Source organism: Eleutherodactylus coqui, chromosome 9 (genome assembly GCF_035609145.1).
Source record: "Eleutherodactylus coqui strain aEleCoq1 chromosome 9, aEleCoq1.hap1, whole genome shotgun sequence".
In the NCBI taxonomy this organism is placed as follows: Eukaryota; Metazoa; Chordata; class Amphibia; order Anura; family Eleutherodactylidae; genus Eleutherodactylus; species Eleutherodactylus coqui.
This window is the reverse complement of record NC_089845.1, coordinates 132,953,910-132,974,087: the sequence shown is the minus strand read 5'-3', so window position 1 is coordinate 132,974,087 and position 20,178 is coordinate 132,953,910. Positions and strand designations below refer to the sequence as shown.

Here is a 20,178-nt window from a genome sequence, read left to right as displayed (position 1 = left end):
CAGCAAATTTGCAGCGGAAAAAAAAAACGCTAGTGGGTAGTCACCCTAAAGAAGTTGACCACTTACTAAAGGGGTATTCTGGGCTTTAACTATTGATGACCTATCCTCAGGCTAGATCAATAGTTGATCAACAGGGATCCTGCTGCTTGGGATCCTTGTCAATCAGCTGATCGGCGCCATCAATGGTCAAGGTTGGAGGATGGAAGTGTAATTGACAGCATCAGTCCCACTGAAATCAATGGGAGCGATGTCCTCTATTACACTTCCGACACTGTGGGTATAAAGAAGGCAAAGCTCCCACTGATTTCAATGGGAGTGATGCTGTCTATTACACTTTTGGCCCTGACCACTGACGACGCCTGGCCTGACTGCACATACAGGATCAACTCATCGGTGGGGATTGTGAGCGATGAATCCCTGGTGTAGTGGTGGTCTAGTAAAAGCGTGGTATACCCTTTAAGAAACATCGACTTCTTTAAAGGGACATTCCCACAAGCCCATTTCTGCCTTGGCCCCCACTGTACAGTACATAATGAACATCTGAGTAATTACGTCATCCTTCCCCTATCTCAGAGCACAGTGGATGGATGGACCCCCTACATGACTGATGCACCAATGAGACGCCCTGATGAGACCTTGCAAGTAGGTTCGCTGCTCTGCTTAGAAAACTATTGCAACAATTTAATAGTGAACGGAAAATGTCAAAACTGCCATTATCAATAAGCCGAGTGGTTACGGCAGTCCGCTCGTAGCACCGGGTCCGTGGACGGACAGGCTACAGCTTGGGAGTGAAGAGTCTTGGAGCCGGTACACGGTAATCTGTTTACCCTCGCCTGCTGAACAACGTGTTCCCTGCCGCTTACCTCACACCTCCACGACTCAAGAAACAAGACGCCTGCCAAGTTCCACACACACAAGCGACACACGTACCCTTCCGCCGAGAAGTCTTTTTCCTTGCAGACGTCCATCAGTTTTGGAGTCAGTCGATAAGCCTTGAGTGACAGCGAACCCTGCGCAGTCTTAATGGGATCTAGAAAAAAAGTCAATGGAAGAAAAATGAAAGTCAGCGACGGAAGCAGAGAAGAGAAGAACGCAGTGAATGAAGAGAGAAGGGGGTAGAAAACTGCAATACTAACACACAAGATAGAAACATTTCGAACATCATCTCCGCTGACAACTGCAGTTTGCGTTCTCCCCACTGGCTGGGGCACAATCTAAACTCAGGTTGTTCTTTTTTCAATTAAGGAACCATTTATACAAAAAAAAAAAAAAAAAATTACAATTTTAATATAAGACGCTACAAAATAACCAAAGTTGTTTCCATCCTAGTAAAACCATGGGCTGCGTGTGTAATAACAGAGCAGCCGATTCCATACAGAAGAGGTATAAAACATCTCCCTGACCAGCTGATCTCTCGTCCAATCACGTGTCTTATCAGGGCACAGGCTGGAAGCCCACACTGACTCCATGTCAAATCCACGACAAATCCGTATCCCATTAATGTAAATGTTGTGGTCTATACTGGGCAGATTACTTTGCGCAATTCACGTGTGGGTAAAAAAAAAAAAAAAAAAAAATCATAAGTGACATGTCAATTCTTGATGCCGATGCCACGCAGTTTCCATGTGAAACCCACATCAGAAGTTCCGAACACTAAGTTGGTCATTAAAAAGGGACAAACCCACATGCAGATCCACAGCCAACTAGCTGTGTAGCCGCAGCAGAAATCTACACAGCTGCGGATTTCAGTGGCGGAATGCACATTGGATTTCATCAGGTGAACATACCAAACGCAGATGTCGGGTGGGGGTTGGTTTGGTTCTACACCGTTACGTTGCATGCATGTAGGAGCCTTCGGTGTGCCATTCTCCTGCAGTACAGGGGCACAGATTGTGAGGGGGTGGTACATGCCAGCTGCTCCTTGTTGCCACCCTGTAGAGGACAGTCTGCTCCAGCCGCCTGTGACCCTGCTGCCCGGATCAGAGAAGAGGTTGTGTCATACTGCGGCTCACCCCTGTGAGTAAGGGCTCAGCCCTAATTTTTTGGGAACTTTTCACCAGATTCTGCTAATTCCCATAAGTTTTCCTTTTCTCCGACTACCTGGCAATTTAGCAGAAACTATCTGTGTTGGGGAACTTGGACCAATTTTTATGCTCTGATCTGTCTCATCCACCCCCTCAAATATATCCTAGCAATTACAAACGGCCCTTTGAAGGCAACCATAATGTTGATGTGACCCTCGGGGAGTAAATCATCAGCCGCCTGGCCACCCTAGAACTGTCCATGTGCACACAGACAGAAATTACACCCGTTCTAATAAGCCCTACGGCTGGATTCACATCACAGTTGTGACGTACGTTTAGAGCGCGCTCCGGGGAGTTTCTGTGGTTACAGCGATAGGTTTCATGAGCACACCTTGATGCACACGTCTGTGATATTAGGGATTTACGCAAGTATGTGTGATGGTTAAAAAAAAAAAAAAAAAAAGTAAAAAAAAAAAAAATAAAAAAAAATATAAAAAAAACGGAAAATAAGCAATTAGTTAATCTTCTTGTCTCCTGTCTGCGGCTGTTGCTTCCACTAGCGATAAGAAGGAGAAAGGCCGAGAGCTGAGAAATGACTACAATGTGAATGCTTGGCTTATTAGCATGCAGACTACAAAGCCCTCCGCCACACTGCATGCATCCGCTGCATCTCAAATCAGCAGCACAATGACCACCGAGCTGCTCTACTAGTTCAAGGAACACCGCCACCCCCAGCGCACCACTCCTGTCCGCAGGGTCACATGTGGCTGGCATGCACAAGTCGGGGGGGATACATTACCCTACAGAGTACGCCCCACTGTGGGTGATGGGTGTCAGTGCGGCGGGGGCTGTAGGAATATACCACCACCCATCCTGCCCTAGAGGGGTCTGCTCTCCAATTCTCATCTACATTGTACAATCACAAGAGAGACGGATTATTCACACCAGTGATTTCACCATCCGCGTTCAAAGCACTCGCACCCATTACAGTCAATGGGGTTTAATTTCTATTGAAAAGTTCAAGTTTTACTATGTTTAGGCACTTTCGCACTTTTTCCATGTTTGACAAACAGGAGGGGCTTCGTTGAAAAATAGTAAAATTAAAATCGCATGTCCTATTGTGGTGCAATACTCCGATCAGAACCGCCAATTTAAGTAAAAGGGTGCAAAAAAAAAAAAAAAACCGGCTGCGGTCACATGGCGTACTTGTGCGCTTTTTTTTCTCCTGCACTCAGTGACTTCAATGGGAGTTTTAAATGAGATCAATGGGGCCGCTTCCATTGTTTCCTGATGCAAATGGAAAATGCGGGGCAATCGTGGTACAAAACGGGCATGCGAGGGCGGCTTAGGCTTCCTTCTGGGATCTGTTTTTCAGCATGTACGCCGCCATCTTTTGTCATGTGTCTTTTTAGTGCCGCGTGTTTCTGGCGTTTTTTGCAAAATTGTGTTTTGGTACTCTTATCTTTTACTGTCCGGGTCTTCGTGGCGGAGGTGTGCGGAAGTGCCGGCTTTTTTTTTTTTTTTTTTACCCTCCTGCATTCCCATGGAATTGACATTTTGGACGGGCCGCGGATCAGACGGCGTCCATTGACTTCAATAGAAGCCGTCCGGGTTAAAACTGCAGCAAAAAACAGAACATGCTGTGATTTGTTATCCTGCTGCGACAGCCATGTCTTCTTATGGGCGGCTTAACCTGCGGCTCGTCCGACCGGCTGTCCTGCAATTCACATTTGTCCGTGGAAACTGGGCCCAACTGTTCTCCTTGCGATTTTCATATCTTTACACTTCCTGCATTTCTAACGTGGCGCCCACATAGTAATACACATCAGAAAGGGAAAAAAAAAAGAATAAAAAAAAACAAAAAACGCATAAAAGCCGTTTGCGATCTGGGTTTTTAATTTTTTTTCACATTTTTATTCAACACTCACATACAAAAAATTTGGGCAATCCTAGAACTAGAACCGCACACCAATAGGACATTTCAGACTACAAGTCTGAAAGAAAAATCGCCTGTGTGAATTAACCCATTCAGGTGAAGGAGTTTTCACCCATGCGAGTTCTGTCCACACAAAAAAAATAAATAAATAAATAAATAAAAACCGGGCGGCGTGTAAATATACCGTAACATTTTATTTTTGCAAGACCATTTAAAAATAAAAATATTAAAAACATTGGTCTACAGGTGAACACTGCCAGTGACTGGCCAAAAGATGAGACCGTATTTACACAGCCAAGTGTGCAAATCTCTGACCGTAATCGCACTCCTGAACTTGTGTTTTTTTTTCTGCGAGGCGACGACTTTGCAAGAAAAACGCATCGCTGCCCGCATTATTTTTACACGTTTCAATAGTAAAAAAATAAACTTGTCGCTCTCGCAGGCAAATCGCATTTTTCACGCAACCATAGGAATGAACGGTAGATATCGCCCAAAAATAGGACAGGCTGCCATATTTATACCCCCGGCTCTCGGCCCGAGAGAACAATTGCCATTGTGTAAAACAAAGCGATGTGATATTGTCTCGTGCGAGCGCCGTGCAAATCACAATCGGCTGGAACTTGCGTGAGGAAATCAGACGTGTGAATACGGCCCAAGTCAGAGGGAGAAAAACACATTCAGAAACAAAAAAAACACAACGCAGCATAGTGCGCAATATTGCCATACTGACCCGCAGCCAGCGAATGGCCGGGCGCTTGCTTCACAACAAAATGCAGAAAACACATCGGGCCGAACCGCCATAAACCGCCGTGGTTTTAATGCAAAATCACCCTAAACGGCAACTGCTGCCATTACATATGAAATCACAGCCTTTTTACATGCACCAAAAAATGTATTGATTTACACATTAATTGGGGTAGTGGGGGTCATCTCCATAGGCGCTCCGCTACGCCATGCGCTGGAGCAAGTCCCCATATAGACCCCGAGGCACCGGGGCTACACGACGCCGGAGGAACCTCATTATGATCCTTTCGTCTGAACGCGACGGGAGAAGGAATGGGAGACTTTATTCCTTACCTTCTATTTAATACAATCAGACAAAAAAAAGTAGCTATTACAAACCCCAGAAATGCGCGGACGGAGCTGTCAGCATGAAGAGCGGCAGCGAGCCAAAGACCACAACGTTAACGCCCGGCGCATTATGATGGAGACTAAATTTCCTTCTCGCACATTACAACAAATATTAAATCACATCGGTAAGAGCAGCCAAACCCCGACACCTGGAAGTGACTGGGGGCGCTGGAAATATCCACTTATTGTACGGCGGGGATATAGAGGACGGCCGCGCAGATCTGCACCGCGACGTCATAAGACGCATTATTAGAGCAGTCCTGCTGCTCCCTGGGATGCCAGCTTACAGGCTTTGAAGGAAACCTTAAAAAAGGATCAGAAACCTTCCTTTTATGTATGACGAGTTTTTTTTTTTATTTTATTATTTTTTTTTATTCATATGAGAGAAAAAATGGGTAGCTTGAAAAAAAAAAAAAATTTAATTAGAGATATATATCTATACATAGCATGATTTTCCAGAATTTGAGGATGCAAAAATCATTTTTTAGGCTTTTTGAGGATGCTTGAAATAAAAGCCCTACTCCAAAATTAAGCCCTGCTAACGGTTATTTAAAAAAGTCAATTAAAATAGTGTCCAGGTAGCTATACATGTAAAAAAGTTAAGCCTTTTTGAACAAAAATTAATATAAGACACTGTCTTGTTTTCGGGGAAACGCGGTATATTTATTTTTTAAACTGAAAATAAATAAAATTAACTTTTTTTTTCTTTGCAATGTGGTTAATGGTGAACAGATGCTAATGGAAAGCCTTCCCGTTTAATGGATTAATCTTTTATCTGCGCACGCTAAATAGGAAAAAAAGAATCGCACACTGGATTTATTCAAAACGGAAGCTAATAAATCATGGTTAAAAAAAAACAAAAATAAAGCACGAGTATTTAAGAAACAAAAAACACAAAAAAGCCCTAAAGCATTAGTTGCTGTAGGTTTTATTTTGGCATCTGTTTTTTCCCTGTTTACGGTAAAATAAATTAAAAATGGATATCTGAATAAAGGACCTTACAATCTCAAAATCACATGACCTGGAAAAAATAAAAACACCGGATGGAATTGGACAGAGACTCCGGCCCCCTCTGTACAAGGAACAGACCTGTCTAGATACGGGGAAAGCTCACATCATGTAAGCAAAACACACAACACAGCCAGTAATAAAGACGGAAGCATGCTATATAAATGCAAATACATATAGGTGACTCCACGTATGCACTTCTGTATACAGACACAACCCCCGGCATCGGCAGAAGCTTCCAGACAGGCACAACCCCCGGCATCGGCAGAAGCTTCCAGACAGGCACAACCCCCGGCATCGGCAGAAGCTTCCAGACAGGCACAACCCCCGGCATCGGCAGAAGCTTCCAGACAGGCACAACCCCCGGCATCGGCAGAAGCTTCCAGACAGGCACAACCCCCGGCATCGGCAGAAGCTTCCAGACAGGCACAAACCCCGGCCGCGGCAGAAGCTTCCAGACAGGCACTACCCCCGGCCGCCCCGGCACCGGCAGAAGCTTCCAGACAGGCACTACCCCCGGCCCCGGCAGAAGCTTCCAGACAGGCACTACCCCCGGCCGCCCCGGCACCGCCAGAAGCTTCCAGACAGGCACTACCCCCGGCCGCCCCGGCACCGCCAGAAGCTTCCAGACAGGCACTACCCCCGGCCGCCCCGGCACCGGCAGAAGCTTCCAGACAGGCACTACCCCCGGCCGCCCCGGCACCGCCAGAAGCTTCCAGACAGGCACTACCCCCGGCCGCCCCGGCACCGGCAGAAGCTTCCAGACAGGCACTACCCCCGGCCGCCCCGGCACCGGCAGAAGCTTCCAGACAGGCACTACCCCCGGCCGCCCCGGCACCGGCAGAAGCTTCCAGACAGGCACTACCCCCGGCCGCCCCGGCACCGGCAGAAGCTTCCAGACAGGCACTACCCCCGGCCGCCCCGGCACCGGCAGAAGCTTCCAGACAGACACTACCCCCGGCCGCCCCCGCACCGGCAGAAGCTTCCAGACAGACACTACCCCCGGCCGCCCCCGCACCGGCAGAAGCTTCCAGACAGGCACAACCCCCGGCCGCCCCGGCACCGGCAGAAGCTTCCAGACAGGCACAACCCCCGGCCGCCCCGGCACCGGCAGAAGCTTCCAGACAGGCACAACCCCCGGCCGCCCCGGCACCGGCAGAAGCTTCCAGACAGGCACTACCCCCGGCCGCCCCGGCACCGGCAGAAGCTTCCAGACAGGCACTACCCCCGGCCGCCCCGGCACCGGCAGAAGCTTCCAGACAGGCACAACCCCCGGCCGCACCGGCAGAAGCTTCCAGACAGGCACTACCCCCGGCCGCCCCCGCACCGCAGAAGCTTCCAGACAGACACTACCCCCGGCCGTCCCGACATCGGCAGAAGCTTCCAGACAGACACTACCCCCGGTCGCCCCGACATCGGCAGAAGCTTCCAGACAGACACTACCCCCGGTCGCCCCGACATCGGCAGAAGCTTCCAGACAGACACTACACCCAGCCGCGGCAGAAGCTTCCAGACAGGCACTACCCCCGGCCGCCCCGACATCGGCAGAAGCTTCCAGACAGACACTACACCCAGCCGCCCCGACATCGGCAAAAGCTTCTAGACAGAAACTACCCCCGGCCGCCCCGACATCCACGGAAGCTTCCAGACAGACACAACCCCCGGCCGCCCCAACATCCGCAGAAGCTTCCAGACAGACACTCCACCCGGCCGCCCCGACATCCGCAGAAGCTTCCAGCGTAGTTCATTCTGACCATTAATTTACTCATTAAAGTTTCATAAAACGTCCTAAAAAGCAGCATAAAACACATAATCCGTTTTTCGCCTCGTCCTCTCAGACAAGGGTTGTTGGCTACCTCTAGCCGCTGCGAGCCTCTACGTTCTCCGGAGCTGTCCCTAACAATAAGCTCGACTCCCGGCCCCCCGACCGGCGTCCGCTCGAGCAGAAAGGTGACAAAACGAGACACAAGACATGGAACAAGTGGAAAAGTCATCAGGCCATGATGTCATGTTTCCAGCCAATCTAAGTCTACTTTAACAACTTGTTCTCTTACTGTAATCCGATTGTTAACATACTGAAATAATTTGGGGGCAGCGTGCAAGATTGATCGTGTTCATTAGGATTTTTTCTGACAGATACGCGGGACGTTTTTTTTTTTTTAAAACATTCGCCTCTCAGCTGGAAACCATATATGCTGGACTGCCAGATATGGCATAGCGAAGAAAAAGGAGGGGGGTTGGGGTGGGGTAGGGGAGCTATAAAACTGTTAAATTGCCTACGGTTCTGATAGAGCGCAGAACATCTGGTCTGGAGAGCTTGAGGAAACACCATTAAACCGGCGAAAGAGGAGAAAAAAAAAAGTTTGCATTTGGGGAAACAGAGCCGTATTTGTGCGCCCCTGTCAGGTACGAGAGGAAGAAGGAAAAAAATATATATATTAATAACATAAAATAATAAAAAAAAAATCTAAAAAAATGGAGATATTTGGCAAATTGCTTTGTGATTGGTCAGTCACGTATTGCAGAGCCAGACGTTGTAGTAATCGAGGTTTGTTAGACATCTGGTCTAGTTCCACCAGCCTTCACCGAGGGAGCGAGTCTGAGGAATAAAAATGAAGCGACCACTCTCCAGCATTCCTGAGCGTACACATCAGGTCTCTGATAGCAAGAAAAATAAACACGGAGAAGGAAACGCTGTCTAGACGGAGCTGCTGCTCGGGCTGCTGCGCACACACACTTGGTATTTACTTAAAAGGGACTGCCAGGCTACCTCAGACAGCTATCCCCCCTGACCCCCATCAGTAGGAGAGCACCTCCGCACCGCCAATACAGCGACAGATATCAATACGCAAAACAAAAAAAATTCGAGAAGGAAATTAAAAAAAAAGAAAAAGAAAAAAAAAAAATTATAATTCTATCCCTTACCGTAAATGAGCACCACAGACTCCTCAATGGCGTGCTGGTAGCTGAACTGGGAGTCCAGGAGGGCCCGGCTGACGAAGGTGCCGTAGTAGGTGGATTGGTACCAACCGACGTGGAGATGGTCGATGTTGACGTGACGGAGACTTCTCATCATCTCCATTTGATATTGAACTGTAAGGGGAGAGAAAAAAAAAAACGGATCACTTTGAGAAACTTAACCCACACTGGAAGTTATTATGTTTTTTACACAAAGGATTTTTGCAATATATGTCTGGGCTAGTACTTTTGTTCTTATGGAGACTTATATAGGTAATGCAATGCTCCCTGGGAAAAAAAGCCATGCAAATGAGTAATGAATAATCCTCTACAGCACCACCTATTGGAATGGTAGCTACTCTACGAGTCGATATCAGACATTTTGAAGGGGTTTTACCACAATAGGATAGGCGATAGTTTAATGGGAAGAATGGCTGTCCCTGACCACCTCCTCTCATCACCGAGGGCCTACTGCACCCAGATTGAATAGAGCGAAGGTCGCACATGTGCGGTGCGGGCCATTCATTACAATGGGGCTGACAGAAGTAGCCAAGTACAAGTGAGCCCACAGTAAGGAGCAGAGGGAAATACAGAACGCCCGTTCTCGTGACTGGCAGAGACCCGGACTCAACAGAACATCTTTAGGTACTCATCCACAGGACCATATGGTTGAATGGGTGTAATGTAATACTAGGTTCCTCCTGGAATGATTATTAGTAATGTGACTGGTCACAAGGAGCTTTTCCTGGTAAATGATAGTGAGACTGTCCAGAAGATATACTTCCAGCGATGAACTGATCTACAACCTATATTCTAAGGAGCCTTTCATACGCCCCAACGATTGGGCAAGAACCCTCCTAGGAACGTTTAGCCGATTCACTAGGCCATGCGAAGGTGCCACTGATCACCCAATGAACAAGCGCTACCTCCTCAGGTGATCACACCAAAAATCACTGCTGTTAACAGTTACCAACAACGAAGAAACTATGGAGGACGAATTGAATGAATAATCATTCATTCTTGAGAGTCTGAATCGGCCTGTGTGGAGGGGAGGTAGACCAGCCCCAATCTCTGTAACCAATGCTTGGCCACCACAACAAACTCTTAGTGTTAAAAGGACCATCAAGCTGGCCAGATAAACTAGATAATTGTCGCCGATGTAATATAAAGAGGAATAAAGTGCCCACCACAGCTGTCCAGTATCAGTCAGCTGCCATTCAGGACACTAGGAAAGTGGAGTTGACATCCTTTCCCCTTGAATTTGCCCTCACTAGATGAGATGATGAATAGATAGATATTGGACATATATCCATCATCTCATCTAGTAAGGGCAAATTCAAGGGGAAAGGATGTCAACTCCACTTTCCTAGTGTCCTAAATGGCAGCTGACTGATACTGGACAACTGGGGGGGGACACTTTATTCATCTCATCTCCTTATATTACAGCTGAATCCTCCGATTTCAGTGGGACAGACCGGCCATTAATTTGAATGGTCGTCCCCAAACTTTCAAGCAGGTGTCTGGGGGAAAAGAAGGGTTGGTCAAAGTGGATTTGAATATGCCTGATCCCTATGCTCTCAGAGAAGGTAAGCAGCTGTCTGAGGCAACCGCATTATGGCTTTTCCCCATTCAGAACACATGCACGCTCAACCAAGTCAAGTCTGCATGTCTACGGAGGGTTTGGTGGGGCTAGCTGTCCTCCAAATGCAATATAAAATATATGGCCAGCTTAAAGGGGTTTTTCTAGGGAGATGATATTGATGACCTATCCTCTGGACAGCTCCTCAATAGTTGATCAGCTAGGGTCCGTTACTCAGGACCCCGACTGATCAGCTGATTGTGCGCCCGCTAACAGTGCTGCAAATACAGTCTCTGCGCCGACCTCACATGTAGTGGCCGGCGCTTGTAACTGCAGGCACGGTTCCCATTGATTTCTATGAGAGTTGCAGTTACAAGACCCGGCCACTTCACAGAGGTCGGAGCAGAGACTTCCATTCAGACCACTGTGTAGCTGCGGCATGGTCAGTGGGCACAAAAATAGGTAATTGGTTGGAGTCCCAAGCGGCGGACCTCAGCCAATCAACTATAGATGACCCATCCTAAGGATAGGCCATAATTAGTATTTGCCTAAAAAAAATTAAGTCCAGGCTCACATGACCTTATACTCCGCTCTTGCGTGCATAATACACAGTGGCAATCACCCATACACAGTAATTGTACCACTCACACAAGCTTTACGAATACGCACGTAAAAACAAAAATCGCAGCATGCACTATCTTGGCGCATATTACAAAGTAGTGTATGGGGCTTGGCGGCACTGCATGTGGCATGCCAGCAATGGCGGGTCGCCAAAATTGGGTATTGGTCCCTTATATTTTTACAACCAGTTGGCAACAGAAAAATGATTGTACGCTCAGGGCTACAGCGGATAATATCAGTGACTGCGGTACTTCAACTATGGATGGATGGAACGCGGTTTGCTACAAAGTAACACTGCATCACAGCGGTAAATTAACGACTGACCCGCAATAGAAGCGGAATGCAGATCTGTGATTGCGGACTTTGAGCTGAAGTTGTTGTGTTTTGGACTTTTACCTACATTTCGCCGCCCCTCCTGGAGGTAAGGAGCCATGGAGAGCTCATCTAAGCCGTGAATGAAACGCTTTGTCTGATATTAACAGATCGCAGCGGTGAGGCAGGAAACCAGAGCTGGTGAGACGGAGAGGAGGAGAGAACAGCCCAACGTTCCTGCCTGATTTACATCTATATGTATGGCAATATTGTTATGCGAGCGGCTCGGGAAGAGTTCCTCCTTCTTACGGCAAGACAGCAAAGTTTTTGTTTGGCAGGAGCCGGCGCTCCAATCACACGGGCATCTGCTTTTGTTTATCCCTAATCTTCCCACACGTTTTAGATTTGTAAGTCGCCGGAGGCAGGGAGCGCTGTATCTCAGATCCGTATCATCAAGATGTCCATTCGCGTAAGTGAAGCATAATTTGTTTCAACCATGTGCCGAGTTCAACTCATGCGGATACTGAAGATACGGCTGCTGGGGGAAGAAGCCAAGTAATAGTTCACTTATTATCGACAAACACTTCCTAAATTTGGGGATGTTTAAACAGTACCATGTAAATTCTCCAAGACGCCAAAAGAAAATAAGTCTGTGCCTGACCAGCCATCCTGTAGGCCACGTGTAGGTCATTGCGTGGGCACTCCCCGTTATAAAGCCAACTGCTTCTGGAGGACTGGCATGTTACCCATCGTGAGAAATGGACATGATGGATGGTCATAGAGGTCACTGTGTGTCTTAGGGCTACCAAGAAAATGTTGTGTATACATTGCGAGCACTCCACAATAAGGGGCTGGCAAACGGGTCCACACCACCAAGTGTCTCAATCATGGCCAACCAACAGTAGCAGTACAATCACCAACGACGGGGATGCTGAACATGATGTCCAGTGTCCTATCGGGAAGGCAACGTTCCCACATCTACACTCTTTATGGGCTACTGACTCCCTGCAAATATATGACTTGTGGACACCATCATGGTCCTGACTGCACTATATACCATGTTTCCCTGAAAATATTAATTTTTGCCCCAAAAGAGGCACTAGGTCTAATTTTACTTACCCAGCAGACTCTGTCCAGCTCCCTCCCGCTGCTCTCAAGAGCGCCATCATGGTTCTAGTAGTCCTTCACCACACACAGAAGAATAATTTCTGGTTACGGGATTCATAAATCCCGCCTCCACAAACCGTTGGATCCGATTGGCTGAGCAGTGCTCGAAGAACCAGTACAGAGCTCAATGAACCAATGCAATGGCTGCGATTGGTTGTGGAGGCGGGATTTATGAATTGGCTGAGCCGCGGCTGCTTCATAAATCCCGTGTACACAACGCGATGGCTCCGACTGGTTCTTCGAGCACTGCTCAGCCAATCAATACAGCGCTCGAACCGATGCGATGGCTGCTTTTGGTTGTGAAGGCAGGATTTATAAATTGGTTGAGCCACGGCTGCTTCATAAATCCCGCCTGCACAACAGGATGGCTCTGATTGGTTGAGCAACGCTCGAAGAACGAATCACAGCCATCACACATTGGTTCATCGAGCGCTACATTGATTGGCTGAGCAGCAGTTGACGAATTAATCAGAGCCATTGCTTCCTGGAGGCGGAATTTATGAATCCCGTAATCAGCAAGTGATAACGTATGAGCGTCCGGGCGTGCAGGAACCGTGACGGAGCTCTGGAGAGCAGCAGGAGGGACCTGGACTGAGCCTGCTAAATAATGTATTTTTGTTTCTAATGTAATGCAGCTAGGGCTTATTTTTGGGGTAGCCATAGTTAAAGAATTGCCCAACAACCAGACCCCCACTTTAATGTGAGATTGTAATGGAAGATAGAGAAGGCTTCCACACCAGAGATGTTTTTCTACCAGGTTCCCTTTCGGGAATGTTGACACGAGACTTCTGGTTTTGTCTTCTTTAAAAAGAAAAAAAAAAAACGCTGATGTAAACTTTCATTCTATTCGGTTTCCAGCTATTTTTATTAGCACTTTGGATCTATTATAATCACTTATTACGATTCATAGTTTTATATTTCAACATAGGAACGCATTAAAACATAAAAACCCACGCAGAACTCAAAACTACTAGCCCAGAGATAAACTAATGTTTTACTTGACGTGCTAATTATGAGGCGCTCGTTGGACCGAAGCAGCTAATAAGCACACAAAGAAACTAAAACAGATTTTGATGCAACTTCAGATTAAAGCAGACAAGCACAAGAGCTCGTATATACTGCTGTACTATGGCCCCGTACAGCGTAACCCATAACAGGGCACCGTAGACTTCTAGAGGGGGTAGAAAAATTGGGGTTTTTAACTTCAGAAAAAAGAGGGCTGACTGCATATAACTATATCAGGGGACAATACAGAGATCTCTCCCATCATCTATCTATAGCCAGGACCATACCTATAACAAGACAGCACCCTCTACATCTAGAGCAAAGAAGGTTTCCACACCGACAGAGAAGGGGGTTCTTTACTGTAAGAGCAGTGAGACTATGGAACTCTCTGCCTGAGGACGTGGTGATGGTGAACTCACTGGAAGAGTACAAGAGGGGACGGGATGCCTTTCTTGAGCGATACATTACATGTTATAGTTACTAATAACTTCAGAAGGGTCGGTGATCCGGGGATTATTCTGATTGCCAGATTGGAATCAGGAAGGAATTTTCTCCCTTAAATGGGGGAAGACTGGCTTCTTCCTCATTGGGGTTATTTGCCTTCCTCTGGATCAACATTGGGGGGGGGGGGGGGGGTTAATAGGCTGAACTGGATGGACATGTGTCTTTTTTTGGTCTTACATACTATGTTAAGACTATAATGTGTCTTTACAGGCGTACAACTTTATATGGAGGCCATTTCTGTCTGAATCGGTATGCATCAGAGATATGATATACTCGTCGTACAGGCATCCCTCAAGTTACAATGGCCTCAGGATGTAATATAGTCAACATACAATGGTTGTCCCAGAACCAATAAATATTGTATTTTGAGAGGCCGCTGTATTACGCATGTATTTTCCCTAACAAGGCATTACGTCTGAGGCTTCCATAATACGATTTCTCAACAAGGCCCCATACAGAGGCGTATATGAAGTGTCCTACATATCCGCAGAGCTCAGTGTGCCTTTGTAAAGAATTACTGCATAAGGTCTAAGGCACAAATCAGGAAAATCACAGCAGTATCATAAAGCAACGCAAAGGATGGTTGATTGCTGGGGTCCGCAGCTCAGGACCCCTGCTGATCAGCTGATGCAAGAGGCCACAGCATTCGGGTGAGCCCTGCGGCCTCCTCCCAGGCCCGTGATATCGCGTCTATCGGTCACATGGCCTGGAAGCGGCTCAGTCCCATTCCAGTGAATTTCATGACTGAGCTGCAATACCAGGCACAGTGCTATGCCTGGTATGGACTGAAGAGGCTGGTGGCGCTCACCCGAACGCTGCTGTCACTTCTATCAGCTGATCGATGGGTATCCCAAGCAGTACCGATCAGTAATTGATGACCTATCTTGAGGATAAGTCAATAGCTTTCTGCCCCCCAAAAACTTTAACCTTTTCATTTAAAATTTACAGCATGGTGGTGGTGCAAAAGTATGGGACACTGAGCCGACAGACTTAAAGGGGTCGGGCCAACATGCACAACCCCTCAGAATGAAGGGCCACGGGCCCCTCTCCCCAAACCACCAGCAAACCGCTCATTCTGTCAGGGAAAAGCTGTGGCCATCAATACATGCCGGCTGCAACGCACGCAGCGTCACATGATGGCCATGCCCTGTAATTACAAGGACTGCAGGCCGTCAACTCAGCAAACAGACGCTCTGTAAGAGCGGCTCTTCATCAAAGAGGTCATACCAGAAACTCAGGTTATCTGCTATCCACTCCCTACTATGAGCTTACAGCGCCCCTACAGCGAGGAGGTGACTGAATGGAGTTCTGGTCATGCAATCACACTGCGCTCTATTCATCTTCAATGAGACTCCCAGAAATAGTCGAGCGGCAAGCACTCAATTATTTCCAATCGCCCCATTGAAATAAATGGAGTACCAACGGCACACGCTCAGCCAGCACTACACTCAATGTGATGTCCCTGCTGGGGAAGACGTGACCCCGGAGTGACAAGCAGATGGGGGACACAGGTGAGACCCCCACTGTGGATAGGGAAGAACTTGTAATTCTGGCACCTTTAGGCTTGCAGTCCACGGGCTATCCTTCAGTGACAATAATCCGCACGCGGATAACTCATGAACCGCTTTCCATAGGATGACTAAGGGAAGCGCAGCCCGATGTACAAGAGCATAAATCCATCGCGATCTTCAGCACACGTATAAAAAAAATCACGGCATGCCACCATTTACCCATCATGATAGGTTCGGCACGGAAAAAATAACAATCGCAGTGACATTCGTGTTCTCCAGCAACGTAAATCCGTTGCATTACAACCCAACACCCGTGGACAGGCGGCCTTAAGGTCAAAGACGGGGGTCTCGAATATTGTGTTCATGTGCCCTGACTGGGCATATGAACAGGCCATGCCCCTTTAAGACATCTCACAATTAAATATTTTATCAGTTATAGATTTGAGCTTTTTCATCATTTTGGGCCTAGTCCAATTTTTGGATTATGGCTTGCCGGATGACGTTTTAGTCTATATGCGCATGAGGGCGAGTCTCACGAGTCTTGTGCGTTGTCAGACGCACAAAACTAGAGCGAACAAAAACTCCGCCCATGCGAAGAACTCCGTTCAAAAGAATGGTTTTCTTCCCGCGCCGCTGCAGGTCCTATTTTCTCGCATTGCCCACGGTTTTCAACGGGACAGTAAAACACACGACATACAAGTGCGATGTGAGGTTCCCCATTTAAATCAATGGGAAACACTTGCCAATTCTCCCACGTGGGTGAAACACGCGCAGGAGGATCGCTACTTCACAGCGGCGATGCAAGGCGGTTTGGAATGAGATCAATATGGCGCTCGTCCGGTGAATGTAGCCTTACTGCGGATATGTCGGTCTGATACATGCAGTGTGATACAATGCTGGTCACATCTCTCTGGATGACCGCTGCAGGTCTGCTCTGAGACGGTAATGTTCACGAATCGGCCCGATCATTAGATGCACAAGGATGAGTAATGGCGATTAAGCGAGTCCATGAGTGATGGAACGAGTGCGGTCCTGGTAATGAGTGCGTTGGCTTGGAGGACATAATCTTCACAAGGACTCATCCCTTTACATTGTGCGCTGCCGCTATAATGACGCTCATTACCCAAAGTACGGTGTGTGCCACAGGACCTCATGTTCTCTCCGAACTCCAGTAAGAAGGACCGCCGCCGCTAACGTCTCCAGATAAAGCCATTCCATCTCTTCCGCTCGCCTCCTCCTGCTCTGCTGCAGGAAATGCTTACAGACACTTATGAGACTGAAACAATCCCACGCAAAGTTATCAGCAGTAAGGTTAATCCATTTTTAATGATAAGAGGCACATCTGCTCAAGGCATCAAGACACATCTGAGCAGATTCACTGAAAACAAGGGGAAATCGGAACTGTGTGTGCGACTGATGCAGAAAACGGCGGGCCAGGAAAATATGGATGTGAGCACAGAGACCGCCATCCGCAGATAGTTCACAGATCCATCCAGGGGTCCCGTCACGGGGATCTGCTCTAAATCCCTCCCCCCGGATGGAACCTCTATGGGCCTGCGGAGGACGGTCAGTGACCACTCCAGGAGGTTTCCGTTCGTTGCCTTAATTCTGCGTGGAAAGTAACGTACGATCCAACAAACCTTCCCTTCCGGCGCAGAATGAACAGATCCCCATTGGTTCTGTCCAGGGGGAACGCTTTAAGGATGTTGCACCCTGGACAAAGCTGAAGACTAGGTGTGAACGGAGCCTCCTCCAACAGATCCCGTAGGGGGCGCTCATATCTCCATTAGGGCTCCAGGAGAGTTTTCTGTCTGTTCTCATTTTGGAGCAGAGAAACTACATTAAAACAGAATCAAGGCGCTTTTACAGGAACGATTTTCATTTCGGAATTGCGCGATCCAGCGAGAATCTGAACGATTGTCCACCAGTGTGAATGCAGTCTTTCCCTTCAGTTTTCTACACTGAACGTGTCGTTCCGTGTGAATAGGCAGACGCTCACTTACGAACGACTGCCTGTTTACTGGGAATGAGGCGGGCCGGCTGGAACGACCTCCGACTAGCTCCGCCTCCATTCACTAGCCGTGGTGCTCGTTTCTGTATAAAAGCACGGGAATGATCATTGCTGGGACGACCTGTTGGGCAACTGCAGCCGACAGATCTACCCGTGTAAAAGGGCCCATAAAGGTTTAGCTTTTTTCCTGCGTTGATCACAAGAACAAGAAGTTTCCAGCTTACCTCTGTTCCGTTAGGTTTCCCTCCTAAGCAAACAGCACTGCAGACTGCCAAGAAGTACTGCGGTCCAGATAGCGCTCTACGCTCTAGGATAGAGGTCCTTTCTTCTAGATTTCCAACATGTATATGGGGGGGGGGGGGGGGGTTACAGAAGTGTGCAGCCTGAGTGTTACCAAATACACCCCCCCCCCCCCCATCCAACCCTGTCCTTTGGGGACCATCAGCTATCTGCTCGCCCCACATGTAGGATACACAGAAGCATCTATGGCTTCAGCGGACGACAAACATGATATTACAAGTCCACAGATCATTCAGCACACAATGATGAGGGGTACTTTTACACGTAAAAAACGTTTGCCAGAGCAGTGGCGGCCGTGCGCTCAGGCGTTCAGTCTAAACACAAAGTTAATCAGCTTATTTTTTGCCTTTTTCCAAGGGTCACTGAGTCGGCTGTACCAGTGAGTGCGAACAACCGAACGATTGGCTGTTTAAACGGAACAATTAGCGAACGGGCCAACAATGATTTGTATGCTTGCAAAAAATTGACGCGTGAACAAACTATCACTCAATTGTTGCCCGTATTTACGCCGACCGATCATCGCGCAAACAGTCCGGCAATTATTTGAATAATCAGCGTTCCGTGTAAACCCCCCTTAGACCTCTACAGGCTCCACCAATAAGTCTGCAGGCAGAACATGCAGGCTAATTATACGGAGGTGATGGCGATGGATGGCCGTCAGCAGCTGCATACCGAAACGTACCTTTATCTGAATACCCAAGGCCGGCGTCACACGAACGTAAGTGGGTTTAAGCGCGCATTTGTGCTGCTGATTTGACTGCAATTTTGCGAGCCCATGTTCTGCATGTTTGTGCATGCAAAACAACCACGCACATGTGCTGCCATTGATTTCAATGCGGAATTCAGATTAATACGCGCCATTTTCATGCACACAAAAATAAGTCCTGCCGGAGGTACAAAAAACGCACATTTAACCAAATTCATTGAAATCAGGTGGTTATATACCAGGCGAGCGCAAAGTTTGCCCAAATAATACACAGCGCAAATGCGTTTCGTGTGAATAAGCCCCCGAAGTACAGGACAGAAGGGATCCCCGCCTTTTTCATCTACGCAGCCGGCCTATAGAATCGCTGACCGGCCCCGGGGAAATCTAGATTGGAGAAACTACAGTCTGGGATGAATTTGTGCAGAAACGCAAAAAAGAAGTGTGGGACACCCATGGGGGACAATATCTCTGGACCGGATCACAGATTTATGGATCTGATAGTTTTGATACCTAAAGGGGTATTCTGGAGAGGAGAGGTTTTTCAGTTTTCAAAACGGGTAGCTCGGTAGGGATCGAACCGCTGGGACCGCACTGATCCCCAAAGTGGGGGACCCATGCCCCCCCTATTTCACAGTTCAATTCACAGTCTTCCAATTCTGTAGTGCAGAATGGAGCCCCTGGTCGCACACGCTCAGTAGCGCCTCCGCTCTTCCCAATGGCGCACACAGGTACAATGGAGCGAGTCCGCTGCCGTACGCCAGAAGCTTGAACTGCTCGCTATGAAGGACTAACAGATGAGGGCGTGAAGAGGAAGGCAGTGAACAGATTGCAAGCTCCTGTGGCCACATCTCGCACAGCAGTGAACAATGTTTATCTAACTTCTCCCCGCCGCCACAAACTATGTCAGGCGGTTCATACATAATGTATAGCGCTGCGGCGACTCTGGAGGGAAGACGCTCTCCTGGCCGCCCTCCGCAGACATGACTGCACAGGCTGCGGCGGCGGGGCTCTCCATGCTCACATGGCCCCGGTGTCAGGGACACGCCGCAGCGCCGTCGCAGCGCCGCCGCTCAGTAACACAACTAGAGGACAACTTCTCTCATTTGAAAAAAGTTGTGTCCTGAGGAGTCTGGAAAGTTATCAAACGGGTCCATCCAGAGAGGAAAACCCCGGATTGTGTTCTTGCGGATACAATTAGTCCAACGGGCCATGTTTTTTGCATGTGGAAAAAAATGTTTTTTCTAAATCACCTGTAGTTCCAATAGTTTACTGCGTTGCACTTGGATGTAAATGGCGCGACACGTGAAGGAGGTGTGGGGGTTATATGCTCCATAAACAGGCAGAATCCCAATAGTACAGGACAGGCTGCGATTTTTCAATCTTTGACCGTCGGTCAGAGGAAAAA

At 48.0% G+C, this 20,178-nt stretch overlaps 1 protein-coding gene across 1 annotated transcript in view; it reads right to left on the bottom strand.

Moving 5' to 3' along the window:
- Positions 1 to 20,178, bottom strand: part of EIF3H (eukaryotic translation initiation factor 3 subunit H) — a 153,135-nt gene that overhangs the window by 27,450 nt on the left and 105,507 nt on the right. The window contains exons 3-4 of the mRNA XM_066578525.1: positions 9,025 to 9,192; positions 931 to 1,030 (exon numbers count right to left, since the gene is read on the bottom strand). Coding sequence (XP_066434622.1) covers positions 931 to 1,030; positions 9,025 to 9,192 — 268 coding nt within the window. The remainder of the gene's footprint in view (positions 1 to 930; positions 1,031 to 9,024; positions 9,193 to 20,178) is intronic.